Source organism: Labeo rohita, chromosome 9, assembly GCF_022985175.1.
Source record: "Labeo rohita strain BAU-BD-2019 chromosome 9, IGBB_LRoh.1.0, whole genome shotgun sequence".
Classification (NCBI taxonomy): Eukaryota; Metazoa; Chordata; class Actinopteri; order Cypriniformes; family Cyprinidae; genus Labeo; species Labeo rohita.
The window spans coordinates 35,774,730-35,798,252 of NC_066877.1; the positions used below are offsets into that span (position 1 = coordinate 35,774,730).

The following is a 23,523-nucleotide window of genomic DNA, read 5'->3' on the forward strand; positions in this document are numbered from 1 at the left end:
TTTTATAGAACAGATGTCAGGAAATGCAATAGAAAATACATTTTTGACAAATTTAAACTATTTATTAACCATTTACCACATGCATTTCACCAATTGTGTACAATATAAAGGACATAACAATTCAACATCCCTTTTATCCAGTGCTTATGAAAACGTGAATTAATAATTCATTGGTAATGACATTTGCACTTTTCATTTTATAAAACATAATAAAGCAATAAATACAATAGAAAATATGAATGCAATATAATATGTTTGCTACGTTGTTTTGCAAACATGAACTAAAAACTGTATTACCTGGCAAAATAAATTGATAAATACTATTTACTGACTGTTTACCACATGCATTACACTAGTTACATACATACTGTAGTTAAACATCCCTTTCATTCAATGCTTATAAAGAAAATGAGTTAATAATTCATAGTTACTGACATATGCATGCTTCATTTTATAAAACAGACAAGTCAGTACATGCAGTACATTAAGCTTGCCAAGCAAGAACTAAAAACTGTTAATATTAATGAATGTAACTATTAAACATTTTTTGCAGATGCCACTGTTTAAAGAGCAATAAGCTGCTCAAAGCCATTTGTTACCATTAGGACCACTACAATCACTTAAACTGCACAGCCTCCTATCAATCACTGCTGTATTTACTGATTATTTATGCATTTGTTCTGCTAAATATTTCTTTTTGCAGCCCATCACACTTATAATGGAGTCCAGTGATGCTATGAACCTGGCGTGTTTGACTGCGGGTTATTACAGGCTGTTGGTCGACTCACGCAGGTCCATCTTTAACATGGCGAACAGCAGTAACACTGCAGGTAGGAGCATGAACAAGCACTAAATAATACATAATTCATTGGTCAGCTTGAAACAGATGTTTACATACCATTTAAGGCAGCGTTTCTGAGCTCAGTTCAAAGTGGCATCAGCAAACTTCCAGTGATGACTTTATGGGTAACACTTTACAATAAGATTTAATTAGTTCCATGGTTGATTAGTAGATTAACTAACATTAAAAATTCATTAACTAGCAATGAGAAACTAATTTGTTACAGTATTTATTTGTAACAAATTATTTTAGTAAATATACTGTTCATTGTTAGGTCATGTTAGTTTATTAATAAGGGTTTGAATGTATTCTTAAGACTAATAAATGCTACCAAAATGTTGTAAATGTTACCAAATAATTTAATTCTGTTTTTAAAAATATAAATCAGGGTTCGTACAAGGTGCTTTAAAGTGCTTGAATTTGACTTTTTTTAAATTTAAGGCCTGGAAAACCTTTGAAAATATTAATATTTCTGAAGAGGTACTTGGAAAAAGTGCTTGAATTTTTGAAAGACAATATATGAAATGTTACATTTTTTCAAAAAACATATTTTTCCCTTATTTCAGTTAATGTCATTAAACTAGTAGCACTGACAATGTTGTGTAACCATGGGGGAAGGCACGAAAGAGAATCAGATGAACCAAATCAATTGAGTCGTACACTGGAACCGCTCCGATTCATTTAAACTCTTGACTTTGATCATTAATTTTAAGCGATTTACTAGCAAAAGCCAGATCAAATTAAAGGAGCTGTTCATTTTCTAATGTCTACATCGCTTGTAATGATTTTTAAAAGCATATGGGTGAAATGGAACTTTTTGAAACTTTGAATCAGTTAAATCATTGCATTGCAAAATGATTCATTTTGACGCACTCCAACTGCATCACGTATCGCGAATCATTTGTTTTAGATCGGGACCTTAAATGGCATATCGCAAATCATTCGATTCGGAGAGGGTTTGCAAATCATTTGATTCAGTTCAGGCTTTTGGAGTGCGTATCGTAAATCGTTTGATTTCATTTGTATTTCGTTGTGTATCATTTGTAAATCATTTCACAAATTGAATGATTTAAATCAAATGATTCACACGCGATTTGAAGTCCTAACCCAGATGATCCAAGTTAAATGATTTGCATCCGTGCTCTGAATTTGAGTCATGATCTGAAATAGTTCATCTGATTTTGTTAAACTATAAATCAGTTAAACCATTGTGTTGTAAAATGATTCACTGTTTTGAAGTGCTCAAATCTCATATCGCAAATCATTTGATTCAGTTCAGGACTTTGGAGTGCATATGGCGAATTTTGAAGGAGAAGACGTTTGACAAGTGAGATCTCTGTTTGAAGTCCTTGAAAAAAAAAAATAGTGCTTGAAGTCTATGAAGGAATTTCTTTTTACAGTATCTGTACGAACCCTGCTAAATTAATTAACATGCAAGATGCAAACTGAAGTCATAATTCTTTACCCACTTCAATAACTATCATTTTTTTTGTTGAAGAACATGAAACATACACAAAATCAGTCATTATTCATTTAATATACTGTATCAACACTTCTAGTTTCTGTTAATAAAGGAGTTTGACAACCAACAACCAACCAGCTTTGTCATAATTACAACAGAAGTACTTGACAAAAATATTTTGGCCAATATAATGGGCCTTGGAATTTTATGTTGGACAATTGCAATCCTTTGAGTCAAGACGTGTAAGAAACCACTTATCTCATAGGGCTGGGACAATAAATCGATATGCATCGCGAATTGAGAAATGATTCAGCATCAATTCCGAGATTTTCCGAACACACTGCAATTCTTTCTTAAATCGATTCTGAGCTTAGTTTTGAACAGCAGATGGCACTGCTTGCTTTAGAAACAGCCGTGCTCTGCTTATTTCTAAATCCTTAGATACACTTGAACCTAAAATAATCATTTGAAAAGGTTAAAGCGAATTACACGGGTGTTCACAGTGAGCTGTGTGTACATTAATCTTGTGAGACAATGTGAAATTACATGATGCACAAGACTCAGACTCAGAATCAATTCTAAAGAGAATCACTGTGCATTCGGAAGATTTCAATCGATCCACAAATTAATTTATCAGCATAGCCATATTATCTAATGTGTTTTGGAATAGATCTGAACCTTTAGTAATACATTGACACTGGCATCTTCTCCTTTTTTGTTTACATCTAAGGACAAGACTCAAGGGTCAAGCACAACTACCAGACAATCGACTGGAATTACGGTTCCTGCAGCGCATGCGACGAACCCCACCCCGAATACGCCATCTGTGGGCGAAGAGAGTATGATATTTCCCCCACCGTCTCCGAAATGCACCAGTCGCAGCATCGCATGTACGGGGACGAGAAAGTAGAACGGGCGAGCAGAGCAAGCCACATGCATCCTCAGCCCTACTTCAGCATCCCAAAAGGCAAACCTCAAGAGTCGCCCAGAAGCGCCAAGGTGTCCTTCATATTCGGCGATCCTCCGCTGGACTCTGTGAACCCTCAGAACTTGGGATACCAAAGACTGATGGAGGACATCCCAGAAGTGCTGGAGGAGCACCGGTACATGTATGCTCAACAGAAGGACTACAAGCCGCTGGAAGCGTCAATGGAAGTCGACGGCTTCCAGTACGGTTCCCACATGGTCTACGGCGACGCGAAGATCTTCGGTACGACGGAAGGCATCGAGGAGCCATTGCTGCACGATATCTGCTACGCCGAGACTACGGATGACGCAGAGGATGACGACGACATTAGTTGCGAGGAGGACATGATGATGATGATGGGGGAGATGAAGGACAAGGCGAACTCTCTCCTGTCGCTCTCCGAGTCTAGCGACGACATTATTGACCTCACTTCGCTTCCACCACCACTGGAGGGCGATGACGAGGAGGACAGCGACGACCTGTTGCAATCGCTAAACTTGGCAATAGCCGCTCCACCGCCAGGGTTCAGGGATAGCTCGGATGAAGATGACCACCAAGAGCGAAAAGGCGTAAAAAACGACATCCCTGTATCGCTGATCGATTCGGTGCCGACGCAGGTGGCCGGTGGGAGCGAGGAAGTGTTCAACGACGCCGTCGTCTCCACACTACAAGCTCTGGAGGCCTTGGCGGCCTCTGAGGAACAGTCTCATCCACAATCGGACAATAGTTCAGGTTCTTACACTATAGTAACGTTTATTCATTGACGTTGTACAACCTTCCAGCCATTCCTTTATTTTGGTTTCGTTTCTCCGTATTCCATTGTCTTCAATGCAAACCCCATGTATTGTGTGTGTTTTTGTTTTCTTAGCAATGTAAATGTGATCTCATTATGATTTGTGGTTCATTTTTGTTCATGTATTTCATTATTTATGTTCTTATTTGTTGCATTTCATAGCCTTCAACGTTTTGTACAAATAAACTATTTTAAAGTATACGTGTGTATGGTGTGATGGCTAAAATGTTTGTCTCTTTGTGACACACAGGTGTAGAAATATCTCGGTCCTTTAGCCCCGAGTCCTCTTCTGATTCTGGGAACGAGACAAATTCGTCCGAAATGACGGAGAGCTCCGAGCTGGCCGCAGCTCAGAAACTCTCCGAAAACTCTCTGAAAATGTTAGTAGCCACGGCCGAAGGCTACCAAACTCTCGCCGAAGAGGAGACCGAGTTTCGATTGGTGCCGTGTGAGGTCCGGTCGTCTCTTGACGACTCCCAGTCCGCCGCGGTCGCCACTCTTCGTTCGGACCACTTTGAGATGGAGCCGGAAACGATGGAAACCAAGTCGTTGACGGACTACTTCAACAAAATGCACAGGGACGTAATGATGGGAATGCCCCAGGGGAAGCTCGAGGAGCAAGACGGCGCGATGAAATTGAGCAGCCAAGCGGAAGCCCGTCAGATGAACGTCGCAGAATCGGAGGATCTTGTTGGGATGTACAACAACTTCAATGGACGAGATGCCCAGCGTTCAGGTCCCTTTGACTTGGAGAGGATGTCTTATGCGTTTCAAGAAAGCAATCAGAGATTGCATATGATTCTGAATAACAAATCCGAAGAGCACATTTACTCCGAGGTGGTTGGCGATGGCGGTCCGTTACATTCAGACAGGGTAACGCAAAAAGTCAGTCTGAAGGACTCTATAGACTTAAACACAAGTTCCCCCGCCAAAGAACAATATATGATTGAGAGAGCACGGAGCGAACACCAACAGAGCAAGGCGGCTTCATCCGAGCAAGAAGTGACACGGTTATACGAGTACCACTTGTCCAAAAGGATGTCGTCTTTACAGAGCGAGGGAATACATTCCCTCCAGAGTTCCCAGTGTTCGTCCATCGACGCCGGCTGCAGTACAGGAAGCAGCAGCTGCGTGACGCCAATGGACTCTCCGTTGTGCACGGTGGATAGCGTCCATCTGCACGGAGAGTCCTCTCTGAAAGGTCTTGGATATCCAAATCAGAATGTAGATGGAACGTTTTTGCGGAAGCACCACGGACAGGCTGGCCAAGAGTCAGGCCGTGAGGGATGCCAAAGGTTGCCCAAGATCAGAGAAACTACAGGTACTGCAAGCTTGCAAGATTAACAAGTCAAACGTCATATGTAACTAACCTAATGACCGTTATCTTTCTGTTCGTTTTTGTTACTTAGAAACTGCAAAGCTTGAGCATGTGGAGTTAGAGACTCACATTGTTGGTCAGCAGCTGAATCATTTAACATTTATTTGGAGCTGGTGAGCAAGTTAAGGGTTTTTGTAGCCCTTGTCTTGATTTAAACTAAGGGTGTGTTCAGACTTGTAGTTCGGTTTGTTTGGTTCATTTGGTCCGAACCAAAAAGGAAAATGATACATTTGGTACTGGTCCGCTTAGCGTTCACACTGGCATTTTTAACAGCAAACCTAAAGGCATAGAGATATGTGCTTTCACAACCTGATTGGTCGGGTTAAATTATGTGTATTTGGTGATGGAACTCACTGAACACTCCAAACAAAAGGAAAAGGTGTGTTTGACTTAAAACAATGCTGTGGGTGTATGACATTAAAATATCCATTCACTAATCGGTCTGCTCAGTGCAGCTTTAAAGGAGAAGTCCACTTCCAGAACAACAATTTACAGATAATTTACTCACCCCCTTGTCATCCAAGATGTTCATCTCTTTCTGTCTTCAGTCATAAAGAAATAGTTTTTTGAGGAAAGCGTTTCAGGATTTTTCTCCATATAATGGACTTCACTGGTGCCCCGATTTTGAACTTCCAAAATGTAGTTTAAATGCAGCTTCAAAGGGCTCTTAATGATCCCAGTCCAAGATGAAGGGTCTTATCTAGCGAAACGATCTGTCATTTTTTTTTTTTTTTTTTTTTTTTTTCGAAAAATAAAATTTTTTATACTTTTTAAGCCCAAAAGCTTGTGTAGCGCTAGCTCTGGGATGTGCGTCCACGACGCTATAAAAATCATGTCTAAGTTTAGCGTCTGTGTACTCCGGCTTAAAAAGGTAGAGTATGTCAGAAAACTTGATCTTATTTTCTCCTACAACTTCAGAATCGTCTGACTTCATTGTACCTTTTTGTTTGTAAACAGCGTTTGACTTACTTGCACTTCCTTAAGCCCCGTTCACACTACAAGCAACAGGCAGCGACAAAGCGACACAATCCCATTCATTTCAATAGAGAGCTGGCGATTTCTGCCGACAAGAGCGACATCGAGCTACAGCAACCGTTGGTGACCGTATGAGGCCTGTCCAGCACCGGCGACAAAGTTCAGAATCCCTCAACTTTATGCAATTCATGAGTTCACCCTTACATCTAGTTGAGTAAACAGTAAGCATATTTTGGCGTGCTGTCCTGGGGGAAGGCTCCGAGCCCGGAATATGGCCTGAACCCAGAGAACTCTCCCCATCCCAAGTATAGGATGAGGATAGATTACGAGTGAGGAGTTGGGGTGGAGGGGGGATGCCGAAAAACAGTCAAATGATGGAGGTAAGTCGGCTGTGTGCATATATATGACTTGTGCTAGTTTGGATGATTAGCTAGATGAGTTGCACCTGTGCCGAATTAGTTGATCGTGCTCCTCCCGATCTTTATCAAACATCATATGAAGAACAACTTTTGGAAGCGACAGCCAATAGGAAAGAAGACGGTAGAGCTCATGTGATCGTTCTCCTCTCAGCCGGAGACAAACATACGCAATAGAAAAAAACTAGGCTCTGCTTCTCATTAGTTTTTGTTTGTATGTACAGATTTAATTTAAATGTATATTATATTTAGTCTTTTGCCTGCAAAATGTTTGTATTTAGTGGCAAGAAACCTGATTTGCTGTCAAGGCAACCAGTAGCGAGAACGCCCACTAGCAACCTCGTCGCCAACCCCTGGCGACATGCAGCGACAGAAGCTAGTGTGAATGCAGCTTTAGTCTTTGCGTGTTCACTTTGTAAACACTGGGTCTGTAGTTCCGCCTACATTCCACGTGACCTTTTGACGTGAATCAATAGTATGTTGCATTGTGGACGCACATCCCAGAGCTAGCGCTACACAAGCTTTTGTGCTTAAAAATTATACAAATTTTCATTTTCCGAAAAAAAAAAAAAAAATGACCGATCGTTTCGCTAGAAGACCCTTATTCCTCGGCTGGGATCGTTTAGAGCCCTTTGAACCTGCATTTAAATTACATTTTGGAAGTTCAAAATCGGGGCACCAATGAAGTCCATTATATGCAAAAAAAATCCTAAAATGCTTTCCTCAAAAACCATAATTTCTTCACGACTGAAGACAAACACATGAACATCTTGGATGACAACGGGGTGAGTAAATTATTTGTAAATTGTTGTTCTGGAAGTGGACTTCTCCTTTAAGCTGAATACACCTAATGCCATCTGCTGGACTAAGCGCGCTCGTCGTGTGTACGTGATTTATTTTCACCACCTTGAACTCACAAATAGCTCATAAAAAGGCACTTTGCCTCATCGTTGCTCCACGTTTGCCCTCTGCTCATTTTGTTTTAGATACGCCATTTGTTCCCTTCATGAAATCATGTCGCATAGGATCACATCTTGTAACTACTTCCGGTTTTTGGTTCGTTTAGAAAGTAATTGGTCCGTGTTGCGTTCATACTTCGTTCGAACGGCAGCGTTCGGATGGCAGCATTCACACTTACTCAAATGAACCACACTAACAGATCAACTGCACCAGAGTTTTAATCAAACCAAACATGACAAGTGTAAACACACCCTAAGCTAACCTAATCTGACAAATTGTCCCACATAGTGTTGAGAGAACTAGCCTTTCAAGCTCTAAGATGATCATACAGTGCCTGTAAAAAGTATTCACACCCCTTGGCCGTTTCTTATTTGCAGAATAGAATCCTAAAAAAATTTATTTGGGGCTTTTTTGACACTGATCAACTAAAGAATGTCCTTCCATGTCAAAATGAAACCTGTATAAACATGTTTTACAGTTATTAAACAAATTTGCATAAGTATTCACCCCCAGTATATTTCAGTAAATCATAGTTTCACCTTGAGTCTGTGTGCTGCTGTAGTTCACGGTTTAACTTCACAAAAGTACACAGATGTAAGCTGTAACTTGGGTTAGGGTTACCCCTGTCAAAAAAGGAGTCAAAGTTGTAATTTGAGCAATAGCTGATGCAACTGACAACTCAAGGACATAAAAGTACTTGTTTTGAAGTTATTCCAGTGTACTTTTGGCTTTATTCCATGGGTCTTTGTCTTGGTGGAAAAAACATCTTTTGGGTTTCAGGTGTCTTGCCGACTCCCCCTGCTGGAAAAAAAAAAAAAAACCCAGCCAAATCCAGCCTACTGGTTTTAGGTGGAGGTAGCTGGTTTTAGCCGGTCTCCCAGCCTGGCATGGCTGGTCAAGCTGGTTTTAGCTGGTTGTGTTCCAGCTGGTTTCCCAGCCTGACTAGCCAAAAGAAGTGGCCAAAATCCCCCTAAAACCAGCCTGCTGACCAGCTAAAACCAAGCTGGATCATCAGCCTAAAACCAGCTTAGGTCGGTTTTAGCTGTTTTTTTTACCAGGCCAGGACCCTCCAGCCTCATAGCCTTCAAAAGAAGATCACCAGTGGACATGGTGTACTGGATTTGCAGTGGACACGGTGTACTGGCTTATGCTAAAATGTTTAGTCAAACATGTCTTCTGGCAAACTGTAACTGAAATATCACGACATTTACCAGTAGCTTTTCTTTAGCGGCAGCTGCAGTTGTTAATTGCACAGTCTGGAGCTTGTAACTCTTTCAGACTTGTCATCGGTCTCTTGGCATCCTCTCTCAACCGTCGTCGTCTTGCACGGTGACGCACCGTTTGAGGACGCCCTGCACTTGGTGCATTTACTGCTGTGTCATATTTTCCCATTTCTTAACTATTGATTTAACTGCTACTCCAAGGGAAGCTCAATGACATGGAAATCCCTGCCTGGTGCTTTTCAATTACGGTTTCGTAGAGCCACTTGCAGGTTTTCTTCATGGCCTTGCACAGTGCTGACTCGCTTATGCTACAATCAGTTGAAAGTCCTTGAGTACACAAAAGCTATTTATTGAGTTATGTGACTTACAACCAAAAGGTTGCACCAGTGACAATTCTGACATGTCATATTTAAAGGGGGGGTGAATGCTTATGGTAATTATTGTAGATTACTTGCTTTGGGATGTATTTTCACTTCTTTTTGTTGAGCAGACTTCTGCCATTCAATGCAATGTAAAAGAACAAAAATGAAAGTCCAAAGGGAAGTGAATATTATTTATAGGCATTGGTTTTTATGGTAAACTGCAGTAAAAGTGTTGTTCACCAAAAATGAAAATTGTCATTTACTCATCATTTACTCATCTGTCATCAAAAAAAAAGATACTTTCAAGAATGTTTCAAGCAGTTGCTGGTAGCCATTGACAGGGTTCGTACAAGGTCCCTAAAGTACTTGAAGTACTTGAATTTGACTTTAAAATTTAAGGCCTTAAACCCTTGAAAATAGCAGTATTCTTAAAGAGGTACTTGAAAAGTACTTGAATTATTGAAAGATAATGTACCTATGAAATAACACAAAATTCAACAATTCAAAAAACATACTTTTTTTTTTTTTTTGCTTATTTCAGTAAATGTCATAAAGCTAGCGAGCTAAGTCAGTAGTAGTAGCCTACTAACAATGCCGTGTAAACATGCGAAATGCGAAAAGAGAAACTGAATCAACTGAGTGAGTCATTTACACTGGAACGCTCCGATTGATTCAAACTTGTGACTTCGATCATTCATTTTAAGCGATTCACAAGCAAAAACTAGATGGAATTAAAAGAGCCATTCATTATCTAATTTCAACATTGTAATTATTGTAAAAAGGCATGTATAGTCATTCAGAGCTTTTTTGAAACTCCGAATCAGTTAAACCATTGCATTGCAAAATGAATTTCGAAAGGCTCCAATCAAATCACGTATTGCAAATCATTTGATTCAGATCGGGACTTCAGAGCAGGTTTGTGAATCATTTGACTTAGATTGAAAGTTTGTATATCACAAATCATTTGATTTAATCATCGGGACTTCAAATCGCGTATTGTGAGTCATTTGGTTTTAATTTAGAACTTTGACATTGTGAATCATTTCAGATTGGGACTTCTGAACGTGTATTGCGAATCATTTGATTTAGGTTTGAAGTTCCAATCGGGTTCATTTTGCGAAGTGAATGATTCGCGAGCCGCGCTCCGGGTCCTGACCTGAAATGATGGTTCGCAAACCATTATTCAGATCGGGACTTCAGAGCACGGATCGCAAATCTTTTGATTCAAATCGGAATACTATGAAAATCAATGGTTGCCACCGACTGTTTTGTAACCAACATTTTTCAGAATATTTTCTTTTGTGTTCAAAAGAGGAAAGGAATTCTAACCAGTTTGGAACAACGTGAGGATGCGTATATGATGACAAAATCCGTTATTTTAAAATGTACAGTAGTTAGCTACACTTTTAGTTGGTAATGAAAAGTAGCTAACTACATTTAAGGGTGCAGTGTTTTTGTGTTGTGAAAATAGCTGTGCAAATGAATTAAATTTTTAGTTAAAAGTGAAATATTCACACTTTAGAGTCAATGTGCTGTAATTTTGCTTAAAGGATAAGTCCACTTCCAGAAAAATTACAAAAAATTACAGAATGTACTGGTTGTTCCCCCTTGTCATCCAGGGTGTTCATGTCTTTTTCTTCAGTCGTTAAGAAATTGCTTTTTGAGGAAAACGTCAGGATTTTTCTCCATATAATGGACTGATATGGTGCCGCGAGTTTGAACTTCCAAAACGCAGTTTAAATGCAGCTTCAAACGATCCCAAATGCGGTTGTAAATGATCCCAGCCGAGAAAGAAGAGTCTTATCTAGCGAAATGATCTGTTATTTTCATTAAAAAAATACAATTTAAATACTTAAATAATCTCAAATGCTCATCTCGTCTTGCTCTCCCTGTACTGTGTATTCTGACACAAGACAGTTAGGGTTTGTCGAAAAACTCCAATATTATTTTCTCCCTTCTTCACTTCAAAAACTTCAAAAATCATTTTAAAATCATCCTACATCGCTGCAGAAGTACTGACCCAGTCTTTGCAAAGTGAACATGCAAAGAAGTTCAAACACCCTTTACAAAAAGGTAACAGCGATATAGGGCGATTTTGAAGTTGAGGGAGAACATGAGATGGTAGTTTTTCGACATGCACTAACTGACATGAACCGGAACAAACAGAGTTTAGGCAGAGTAAGACAAGATGAGCGTTTGACATTAAAAAGTGTATAAATTGTATTATTTTTATGAAAAGAACCAATTGTTTCACTATATAAGACCCTTCTTCCTCGGCTGGGATTGTTTAAAACCACATTTGTGATCGTTTGAAGTCGCATTTAAACTGCATTTTGGAAGTTCAAACTCGGGGCACCATATCAGTCCACAATGTGGAAAAAAATGCAGAAATGTTTTCCTCACAAAACCGTTTCTTTATGACTGAAGAAAGAAAGACATGAACATCTTGGATGACAAGGGGGTGAGTACATTATATGTGAATCTTTGTTCTGGAAGTGGACTTCTTTAAAATAAAAAAAAAAGTTTGCAATGAAAAAAATAGACCACTTCACCTTTAAATCAGGAATTGCTATTTTCCAGCTTTTAAGTTTTAGGATGCAATTAGAATTTCCTGATTTGGAACATTAAGCCTCGTGTTGAGCGTTTCTGAAGTATCTTATCACTGACGTCATTCATTTCAGTCATTACCTTATCGTGCTGAATCAGGATGAGCAGGAACTCTAAGGGGGATTTCAGAGATCCAGAAGCATGAAATTATGAGACTGAATACCGGCCGACTAATTTCTCCTTCTCTTTTTCCTCCCCCAGTGTAGCATGCTGCAGACGGAGATAAAACGGAAGAATCGTCGTCTTCTCTCACGATATGTCCATATTCATCCATAGCACAGTTTCCTATGTGCCAAACCAGAGGCGATCGGAGGTCTCGAATGCTTCCCTGTTAATTCTTGCACTTGGCCTCAAATGACCCCCCGCTCTGGTTGCCTCAGGGAGGCAAAAAAAGGAATCTTAATAAGACAACTATTGGCTCAGGGAGCATTGACACTTTTTATGGAAACTGCAACTTGTAGATGGTCGTAATCACCCAATCAACCCTGGAAAGAGTCAACATAAAACCCAAAACCCATTTTACTTCCATAATGTGATGCATTTTGTGACACGAATGTGCATTAAGAAAGTAAATGAGGTGAATTTGGATTTCTTGTTGACTTGGTTTGACGTTGACAGACGGTTTGACGTTCAGCACAGAAAACAAGTTTAAGACAACATCTCCTAATTCTTTTGGACGACACACAATCCAAGCATAAGAACTGTGCACTGCTCGGAGAGATTCTTGCACTGGTCACTTAATATGCTATTTTAGCCACATTTCTCAAAGACTGCATGTGTGGGGATTTTTGTTAAGCGGCTGAAGGACATTTCAAAGCGCTAGTTGGAGCGAGTCGCTTTATTTACTTTGCGTGGAGGCTTTGGAAAGTTCTTTCGACGACCAAAGCAAAACTACGTTTGCATTCGGATGGCTGTTATTTGGTTGCAGCAATGGCCATATGTCGAAAATCACTGCTTTTATTTAGCCATAGTAAAGCCATATGATATCACGCATACTGTACGTTTGCCACGACGATCGAGATAATCCGGCCATTGCGATCCACTGTGATAACAGTGCTTGTGTATATTTTGTGTAATAATATGTACAATGAAAAGGAAGTATTCTACAATACATAGAATTTTTAAACAACAATATATATATACACCACAGCACCTGATAGACGCATCCGTTTCGTTCCATGTGTTTCTTTTAGAAGAGCTTCACGTTCAAGAACAATTTAAGCCACTATATGATCTGTAAACTGTAATTATGTTCGCAACTTGCACTGTTTCATTTGCTGTTCTTATTTGACTGGCTAATGCATACATTTACTTAAGTCATTTAAAGTCAACATGAAGTGTCGTTCTCAGTTTATTTTACTATTGTCATCTGACATATTTCCCTGTGTGATTTTGTTGAGAAAAGGACAGGATTTTACTCATTGATTGGATGATGAAAGTGTCTTTTTTATTATTTATAATAACATGCACTGATGAATTATTCTCAGCAAGACAGAAAAGTATTAAGCAAATAAGGTCCATCCGAATTTATGTTGACTTTAAATAATAAACGTAATGTACTTTATTTGAATCATCTTCATTAAATATTTCAGCTTGAAAATGATCTTGTGCTGTCTTTCTTTTTTATACCTGTCATATAATTGCGTAGAATAATATTCTTCCCTTTTTCTTTTCTCTAATTCTTCCTGTTTGCTAAAGAAGCCACTGTTGTGTTGGACGGAGAGAATATTTTTGATCATTTCATAATTGAAGTGCTTCACTTTTTCTGGTTTAGCTTTCATTTATGAGGAAATCATAGCAGAACTTGAACTCATAGCAAACCCCTCACATTGTTTTGCTTAATCTCTAGTACAGAAACTTGTCCCTTGAGATAAAGGATGAAAGTAATGTTGTTCCTCTTTATGGTGGTGTTTCAGAAACAATATTGTTTTAATCACATACGATTCATCTGTTAAACATCATAAAAATGTATGATAACAATGCTGATAGGTAGTAGTTTAGTAAAAAAAAATCACTTTGTACTTTACAAGAAAAAAGCTTAAGATGATTTTGTTTGCAAGGGGAAGTTCATTGTTTAAATATATCCACTCTCACTTTTGTTCGTAATTTTTTGGTGGTTTAACATTGGTCAATAACACCTGTTCTTCAAGGAGCACAGGGTGTACAACTTGACAAAACAGCAAAAGTACCGAACAAGTCACGAACGTCAAAAAGAATCCCAGATGAAGATGGTAAGTAATTGAACATTTGTTTCATTTACATCTATCAGTTGTTACATACAATGATTGCTTCAAAACAGAAGTGCAACTGTATTTGTCTTATTGTGCAGCTTGTATGTTCATGATCCCATGTTTAGTTTATTGAACAATGTTGTGTTTTGTTAATTGCATCTAAGACTGTACCAAAAATACAGTTGATGTCAAAAGTTTACATACACCCTTCAGAAGTCATCATAGTCCACAAGAGAAAATGACAGTTGAATTTATAAAAATGACCCTGTTCAAGTTTACATACACTTTGATTCATAATACTGTGTTGTTCGTGAATGATCCACAACTGTGTTTTTTTGTTTAATGATAGTTGTTCATGAGTCCCTTGTTTGTCCTGAACAGTTAAACTGTCTGCTGTTCTTTAGAAAAATCCTTTAGGTCCCTCAAATTCTTCGGTTTATCAGCATTTTTGTGTATTTGAACCCTTTCCAACAATGACTGTATGATTATAAGATCCTCCTATTCACACTGAGGACAACTGAGGGACTCATATGCAACTATTACAGAAGGTTCGAACGCTCACTGATGCTCCAGAAGTAAACACGATGCATTAAGAGCTGGGGGTGAAATCTCTTGAACGTGTACATTTTTCTTATTTTGCCTAAGAATCACATTTTTTCACTTAGTACTGTCTTTCAGAAGCTACAGAAGATACTTACATGTTTCCCAGATGACAAAATAAGTTAAATTTGCCCTGATTTTCAAATTTAAAAAGTTTTCACCCCCCGTATCTTAATGCATCATGTTTCCTTCTGGAGCATCAGTGAGTGCTTGAACCTTCTGTAATAGTTGCATATGAGTCCCTCAGTTGTTCTTAGACTGAAAAGAAGGATCTTATAATCATAGTCATTGTTTGAAAGGGTTCAAATACACAAAAATGCTGAAACCACAGTATTCTGTAAAACAGCAGGCTGTTTAACTGTTCAGGACAAACAAGGGACTCATGAACAACTATCACTAAACACAAAAACAGCTGTGGATCATTCAGGTAACAACAGTATTAAGAAGTATCAAGTGTATGTAAACATTTGAACAGGGTCATTTTTATAAATTCAACTATTATTTTCTCTCGTGGACCGTATGTAAACGTCTTATGTGAAACATCTTATTCAGGTCAGTACTAAATAAAAAATAACAATATGCATTTTATATGATCCCTCTTATTTTGGTAAAATAATTAACATTTTGCAGATTCTAAAAGGTGTATGTAAACGTCTGACTTCATCTGTATATTTTATTAAAACATTCTGTGCTCTAATTTGTTGGGCAATATTTATAGTGGAGTTACTGTAAATGTAAAATGTGCAAAACAGTGCCATGTAAACATTTGTAGGCCAAAAACATACTGTACTTCACACAAACACATGGTAAGCATGATGTCATATTAAACATACTCAAATTTAAAGTATAATTAGATTAGCTAAAAAAGGTACAAAAACAGACACTACGTGGTGCCCTTTCAAAATGTACCATAAAAGAAGTCCACTTCCAGAACAAAAATTTACAGGTAATGTACTCACCCCCTTGACATCAAAGGTGTTCATGTCTTACTTTCTTCAGTCATTAAAAATTGTTTTTTGAGGATTTTTCTCGATATAATGGACTGATATGGTGCCCCGATTTTGAACTTCCAAAATGCAGTTTAAATGCGGCTTCAAACGATCACAAATGCGGTTGTAAACAATCCCAGCCGAGGAAAAAGGGTCTTAGCAAAACGATTGGTTATTTTCATAAAAATAATATAATTTTCCATACTTTTTAATGTCAAATGCTCATTTTGTTTTACTTTGTCTTGCTCTGCCTGAACTCTGTTTTTTTTTTCCGGTTCAAGACAGTTAGGGTATGCTGAAAAACTCCAATCGTATTTTCTCCCTCAACTTCAAAAATCATATCAAAATCATCCTACATCGCTGCAGAAGTACCAACCCAGTCTTTGCAAAGTGAACATGCAAAGAAGATCAAACACCCTTAACAAAAAAGGTAAAATAGCGATATAGGACGATTCTGATGTTGAGGGAGAACATGAGATGGGAGTTTTTCAACATACCCTAACTGTCTTGAACCGGAAGTTCAAACTCGGGGCACCATATCAGTCCATTATATGGAGAAAAATGCTGAAATGTTTTCCTCAAAAAACAATTTTTTTACGACTGAAGAAGGAAAGACATGAACATCTTGGATGACAAGGGGGTGTGTACATTATCCGTAAATTTTTGTTCTGGAAGTGGACTTCTCCTTTAATATGTACCATTTAGCTACTAATGTGAACACATGAAACACTAATATGCTAATAGGAGCACAAAACCAGTAACGGTTAATTTTTTGAAATGGGAAATAAATAAGCTTTTCATTGATGTATGGTTTGTTAGGATAGGACAATATTTGGCTGAGATACAACTATTTGAAAATCTGGAATCTGAGGGTTTTTTACTGACAATGTTCATAAATATTCATAAACAATGCTTATGTAGATTTATGAGTCTGCTTGCTCTCAGATGTTGTTCTCCATTTTAATACTCTTTTCTTTTTTAGATGACAGGAAAGACATTCATCATCTTTGCCGGTCTCATCTCTTTTCTGGGTGCAGCTGAGTGGTACCCCAAAAGTCTGAAGTGTGACGTTTCTCTGATTAGTAACGGGAGCGAGGTCGGCGTCGACTGCACTGAACGAGGCCTAACCGAAGTTCCTTTGGGAATTCCAACGAATACCACCAACCTGACACTAACGATCAACCACATACCCCATATTACAAACGATTCCTTTCACAAACTGCACAACATCACTGAGATCGACTTCCGCTGCAACTGCGTGCCGATCAAGGTCGGCCCCAAAGACCGCATCTGCACCCAGAGCTTAACAATCGACAACGGCACCTTCTGGAAGCTAAAGAACCTCAAGTCGCTTTATTTGGACGGTAACCAGCTGTCCAGCATACCCAAGGGCCTTCCTCCAAACATAGTGCTTCTGAGTCTCGAGGTCAATAGTATTTATTCAATCCTTAAGGAGAATCTAACAGAACTGACTAATATTCAGATGCTGTATCTTGGACAGAACTGCTACTTCAGGAACCCGTGCAACACGTCATATTACATCGAAAAGGACGCTTTTGTGCAGCTCAACAAGATGACTTTGCTTTCTCTGAAGTCTAATAACTTGTCCTACATCCCCCATCAACTTCCATCCAGCCTCAGAGAGCTGTACCTGTACAACAACAATATTCAGATTATAACAGAGATGGACTTTCACAACCTGACGAAGTTGGAGATACTGGACTTGAGTGGGAATTGTCCACGTTGTCATAATGCACCTTTCCCATGCATCCCGTGCCCAAATAATGCTCCACTTCAGATTCATCCAAACTCCTTCCAGACCCTGAAGAACCTAAAGACTCTTCGACTTCATAGTAACTCTCTAACCCACATCCCTTCGGAGTGGTTTCAAAATCTGAGTCAACTTGGTCTTTTAGACCTCTCAAGCAACTTTTTGGCAAAGGAGATAACATGCACCTCCTTTCCTTCGTTGTTGCCTAATTTGGAAGAGTTGGATCTGTCTTTTAATTACGAGCTCCAGGTGTATCCTGCATCCCTTAACCTTTCAAGATCATTCAGTCACCTTAAATCTCTGAAGGTGTTAAGAATCAGAGGATATGTGTTTCAAGAGCTCAAAGAGGATGACATCCGACCATTGGCTGATCTGAACAAACTGGAGCTGATTGATCTCGGTACAAACTTCATAAAGATAGCTCATCTCAGCCTCTTGAGGAACCTGAAAAGCTTCAAAATCATCAACTTGTCTGACAACAAAATCTCAATGCCTTCTCAAGGAGAAACTCTTTCTAACCACAGAGAAAACCATTACAGTTCCCCAATGTCGCAAGGTGCACAGTACCACAGTGGCGAAGTGAAGGATATCCACTACTTCCTTTATGACGAATATGCACGCAGCTGCAAATACAAGGACAAGGAACTCTGGATTTCAAGTCCTTTCAACAACGAATGTAGTTCCTTTGGAAAAACGCTGGATATTAGTAGGAATAACATCTTTTTCCTTCATTCCAGATTTCTGGATCTTGGTGAGCTCAATTGTTTGAATCTCTCTGGGAACGCCATGAGCCAGAGTTTGAATGGTTCTGAGTTTGTCCAGTTGAAGAATTTACAATATCTAGACTTTTCAGACAATCGTCTGGATTTGATGTTCTCTTCAGCATTTCAGGAACTGAGTAGCTTGGTGGTTTTGGATATCAGTCGGAACAGCCATTACTTTGTAGCTGAGGGTTTAACTCACATGTTGAATTTCACAAAGAACCTGAATAAGCTGAGTAAGTTAATCATGAACGATAATCAAATCTCGACATCTACCAACACTGAAATGGAGAGTTTCTCTCTGGAGCATTTGGAGTTTAAAGGCAACCGTCTTGATATGTTGTGGAGAGATGGCGACACGAGGTACGCCAGCTACTTCAAGAAACTTTTGGCCTTGAAATCTCTTGATATCTCTCGCAACAACCTGAACTTTATCCCACTAGAAGTTTTCGAAGGTCTTCCAGACACCCTCACTGAACTGTACATCACTAACAACCGATTAAAGTCATTTCATTGGGAGGGCCTTTTGTACCTTAAAAACCTCCAACTATTAGACCTCAGTGAGAATCACTTGACGGATGTTCCTGCATGCTTGTCTAACTATACAAAATCAATCCAAAAGCTGGTTCTACACAAGAACAATATTGTAAAACTGACTCCCAACTTTCTCAAGGATGCGTTCAGCCTCAAGGTCCTGGATTTGAGTTACAACCGCATCCAGTTCATCGAAGAGTCGAGTTTTCCGGGAAATGTTATCGACCAGCTTCAGACCCTTTATTTGAACAACAACCGGTTTGTGTGCTCCTGCAATGCCACGTGGTTTGTCCGATGGATCAACAGGACGTCCGTAAACATCCCACGCCTTGCCACCGATGTCACTTGCGCTTCACCCAGTGCCCAAAAAGGTCAAAGTGTGATTTTCCTCAACATCCAGGCTTGCCAACACAATTCCCTGTCCATCATTCTCTGCATTTTACTAACATCTGTGATTCTTAGCATCCTCACGCTCACAATCTCCAGCCATCTCTTTCTTTGGGATGTTTGGTACATCTACCACTTCTGCTTGGCCAAACTCAAGGGATACCGCAGGCTGTCCTCCAACAGCACCGTCTATGACGCCTTCGTGGTCTACGATACGACGGATCCAGCCGTTCATGAGTGGGTCATGCAAGAGCTTCGAGTTCACCTGGAGGACAAGGGTGATCCGAGGATGCAACTCTGTTTGGAGGAGCGGGACTGGGTTCCTGGATGTCCCCTTATTGAAAATCTTTCCCAAAGCATACAGTTAAGCAAACGGACCGTTTTCATTCTGACCGGGCGATACATCAAGAGCGGCAGCTTCAGGACAGCATTCTATTTGGCCCACCAGCGACTCATGGATGAAAGGAATGACGTTATCGTACTGATATTCTTGGAGAAGATGCCTTGTCACTCCAAGTACCTCAGTCTGAGAAAGAGGCTGTATAAAAAATCAGTTCTCGAGTGGCCGAGGAACCCTCAAGCGCAGAGGTACTTCTGGTTCACTCTCAGAAGTGTCATGGCAACTGAGAGTCAGCAATACAACAAACTCTTTCAGGAAACGCTGTGATTGGGACACTGCTGACACATCTGAAGCTTTAAAGCTTTATTTCTGCATTTTAAAGCTTCTTCCTCAAACCACTATGAAACATATAACCATTACATGTAATGTAATGTTGGAAAACTTGGTTTTATTGTCCATGTACTACAAATAAACACAACAGTGTTTGTTGACATAACACTTTCATTCATGGGTAGTTCTAGTTGACACATATTTGGAAAGTTGACTTTCAGTCTTGCAGTGTAACATATTGTGCTTCAACTAAAACAGCATTTAGCTTATTCTTTTATTATGTATGCAGATCCTATTGGGGTCATCGGATGCCCATTTTCCACAAGTTGATATGATTCTTTAGAGTCTTAATGAAAGGTCTATAATATACTTTAGTTAAATTCTCAATGGAATTCTCAAATTCTGATGGATTGTTCCTTTAAATGCAAATGAGCTCTGCTCGCCCCGCCCCCTCTTCTCTCCGTGGAGTGACGAGCCTGTTTACTTTATCCGCATTTAGCTGCTAAACCACTGCTTAGATTTTTATCATTATAGGATAGGTGTGTACATACACTGCCAACACACATTAATGTTCAAACAACATGTAAAAGTGAACTTTGCATCCGATGACCCCTTTAATAATAATTTACTTAACATTTTATTATTTTTTAATTATTATTGTAGTGTTATTTTAGTATCATTGCAATACTATTATAGTTTATTAATACTTAGAATTAAGCTTTTATTTTTTAAATGTTGTGTTCATTTTAATTTTAAAATTGTATTAGTATTACCTTTTTTAGTTTAGTACTAATTAAGAATCATAAACTAAATAAAAAAGAAATAAAAGTTTTTAGAAGTTTTTTTTTTTTTTAACATTTTATTTTAGCAGTTTTTTTTTTTTCTTTTTAAGTATTAGTGAACTATAATAACCCTGATTTATAGGTTTGATGTAGTAGCACTTTCATGCTAATTTAAGTAATTTTACGTTTACTGTAAATCATTATCAGGATGCTAATCATGTTTGTCCAGGTCAAATTGTTGTAGTCTCAAATTGCAATGTTTTTGTTAATCCTGTCATCTAAACTTAAATTCTATCATCATATTTTAAATATTATAGTTTATTAACACTAGTTTTTATTTCTATATGCTCTGCTTTCATTTTAATTTAAACATTTTTATTAAATTTATTGTTTTTGTCATTTTGGTTGTTTTTTGTCAATAGTCTTTAATTTAGTTTTAGTACCATTTTAGTATCTCATTAAACTAAATGAAAAAGAAAGAAAATAAGATGCTTTTAACATTTTATTTCTGTTTAAGTTTATTTTAACTTTTTTTTTTTTTTTTTAAGGTTTTAGTGAACTATAATAACCTTGATTTATAGGTTTTATGTAGTAGAAGTTTTATGCTAATTTAAGTAATGTTATGCTTACTGTAAATCTTTAGTCATTTCATTAATCAGGATGCTAATCATGTTTTTGTTGTTTTTGTTTTAATGTTGGTTTTAAATGTCCAGGTCAAATGATTGTAGTCTTAAAATACAAAGTTTTTGTTAATCCTGTCCTCTGTTCTGCTGTCATTTTAGTTTTAAAGTTGTATTAATTTTGTCTGTTTTTGTCATTTTTTTTTTTTTTTTTTTTTTTTTTTTTTTTTTTTTTTAATGTCAGTAGTTTTCTAATTTAGTTTTAGTACCATTTTAGTATTAAATTAAACTAAATGAAAAAAGAAAGGAAATAAGTCTAGATGCTTTTAACAATTTATTTTATGTCTAAGTTTATTTTATCATTATTTAAAAGGTTTTAGTGAACTATAATAACACTGATTTATAGGCTTTACTCATTTCAGTCATTTCACCAATCAGGATGTTAATCATGTTTGTTTGGGGTTTTTTTTCTTTGTTTTTTTAAATGTTGGTTTTTAATGTCCAGGTTAAATGATTATAGTCTCAAAATGCAATATTTTTGTTAATCCTGTCCTCTAAACTTGAAGTTTATCATCATATTTTGGAATATTATAGCTTATTAATACATTGAATTGGCCTTTTTTTCTATATGTTCTGCTTTCATTTTAATTTTGAAGTTTTATTCATTTTATTGTCTGTTTTTGATTTTATGCCAATACAGTTTTTAATTTAGTTTTAGTACCATTTTAGTACCATTAAACTAAATGAAAAATGAAAAAAAAGTCTAGATTCTTTTAACATTTTATATTATATTTAACATTATTAAATAAGTTTATTTAACCTTTTTTTTTTTTAAAGCAGTTTTATACTAATTTAAGTAATGTTATGCTTACTGTAAATCTTTACAGTCATTTCACAAATAAGGATGCAAATCATGTTTTTGTTTTAATGTTGGTTTAAAATGTCTAGGTCAAATTATAGTCTTAAAATACAATGTTTTTGTTATCCTGTCCTGTTAACTAAAATTCCATCATCTGTTTTTTTTTTGTTTTTTTTTTTCTGAAATAATGGCTTTTAAGTCTTATCGATGTACACTATTCAGTATATTTCAGTTTCTTAAAAAATGAAACTGCAAGGCATATGCTTTCCCCTGGTCTCCAAAGACATGTTAACCAGGGGCCTCATGGGACCGGTATGAAAGTGATTAAAAGAGAAAACCACAGCAGCGTCTCATTGTCTTAAATATCAGGTAACAAAACAAAAACTGTATATTCTTAGATAATTCTTGATATATATTTATAAGTAGTCTTCTGTCTTAACCCTTATAGTAAAACTATACAGTGCCATAAATAAAAGTATTTTTTGTGCAATCTCATGGATAATTGCAACCACGGTTATAAAACATCACCATTACGCCTCTAGAAAGTATAATGCATTGAAACATATGACAAACAACAAGGTTTTAGAAAACATTATGCATTTTAATGCTGGTTACAATTATCTCTGAAAAGATACAATGCATTATAGTGTACTTTTTGAATACTTATAGAATGCATTATGCATAAAGCCTTCAACTGTTACCAAATTTTCATCATGATCATAGTGGAAATCCCCATTATACAAGTGCATTACACATGCGTTTTGCAGGAAGTATGCGGATTTGCCAGTTTGTGCCAATTTGTTGTTCTGCCAGTATAACTTTAGAAAAATACTGGTGAAAATCAATTAAATTCAAGTTTTAAAGATGAAGTGTGTACTGTCAGCAGTAGTAGTGTCACCAAACGGAACTGCTAAAAATAACACTCAGACAAACTGCTTTACAGTGACCACAGAGTCAGTGTTTCATTTTTATAAGGAAATAAACCTGTGAATGGTTGACTTACAGTGACTCTGCATATTACAGTTGCATATAGTGATTCTTAATATGGGAACCTGTTCCTACCACCGAAAAAAATCACTTCACCTTTAAAATAACGTTTCCATGCATCTTGTACTACAGATACATTACAAAGCATAAAACTGATGTTGAAAACATTTTGATTGCGTCTTGAAATTAAATTATGATTTGGGGATATACAGAGGACTCCTCCAGTTTCGATTTCTAAAGAGAGTCCCTGTAACGTTTGCAGATGTGCATGTGATCTGTGCCATTGCGTCCCTGAGAAGAAGGAACAATGTAGGCAGAACTTCCTCACTTAGTTCTGGCAACTGCTGA

General features: G+C 37.7%; 2 protein-coding genes across 5 annotated transcripts in view; both read left to right on the forward strand.

Moving 5' to 3' along the window:
- frmpd4 (FERM and PDZ domain containing 4) overlaps positions 1-13,310 on the forward strand; it is a 93,609-nt gene extending 80,299 nt beyond the window's left edge. For 3 of the 4 annotated variants that reach the window (XM_051119378.1, XM_051119379.1, XM_051119381.1), the window contains 5 exons: positions 704-830; positions 3,034-4,002; positions 4,314-5,384; positions 5,473-5,554; positions 12,186-13,310. In XM_051119378.1, the coding sequence (XP_050975335.1) occupies positions 704-830; positions 3,034-4,002; positions 4,314-5,384; positions 5,473-5,554; positions 12,186-12,210 (2,274 nt within the window). In that variant the 3' untranslated portion in view covers positions 12,211-13,310. The remainder of the gene's footprint in view (positions 1-703; positions 831-3,033; positions 4,003-4,313; positions 5,385-5,472; positions 5,555-12,185) is intronic. The other variant, XM_051119380.1, reaches the window with a different exon arrangement.
- Positions 13,311-14,179: 869 nt separating this feature from the next.
- On the forward strand, positions 14,180-20,576 carry tlr7 (toll-like receptor 7). The gene is made up of 2 exons (XM_051118575.1): positions 14,180-14,215; positions 16,787-20,576. Exons 1-2 carry the CDS (start codon positions 14,207-14,209, stop codon positions 19,922-19,924), a joined length of 3,147 nt encoding a protein of 1,048 aa, XP_050974532.1. The 5' UTR covers positions 14,180-14,206; the 3' UTR covers positions 19,925-20,576.
- Positions 20,577-23,523: the final 2,947 nt, after the last annotated feature.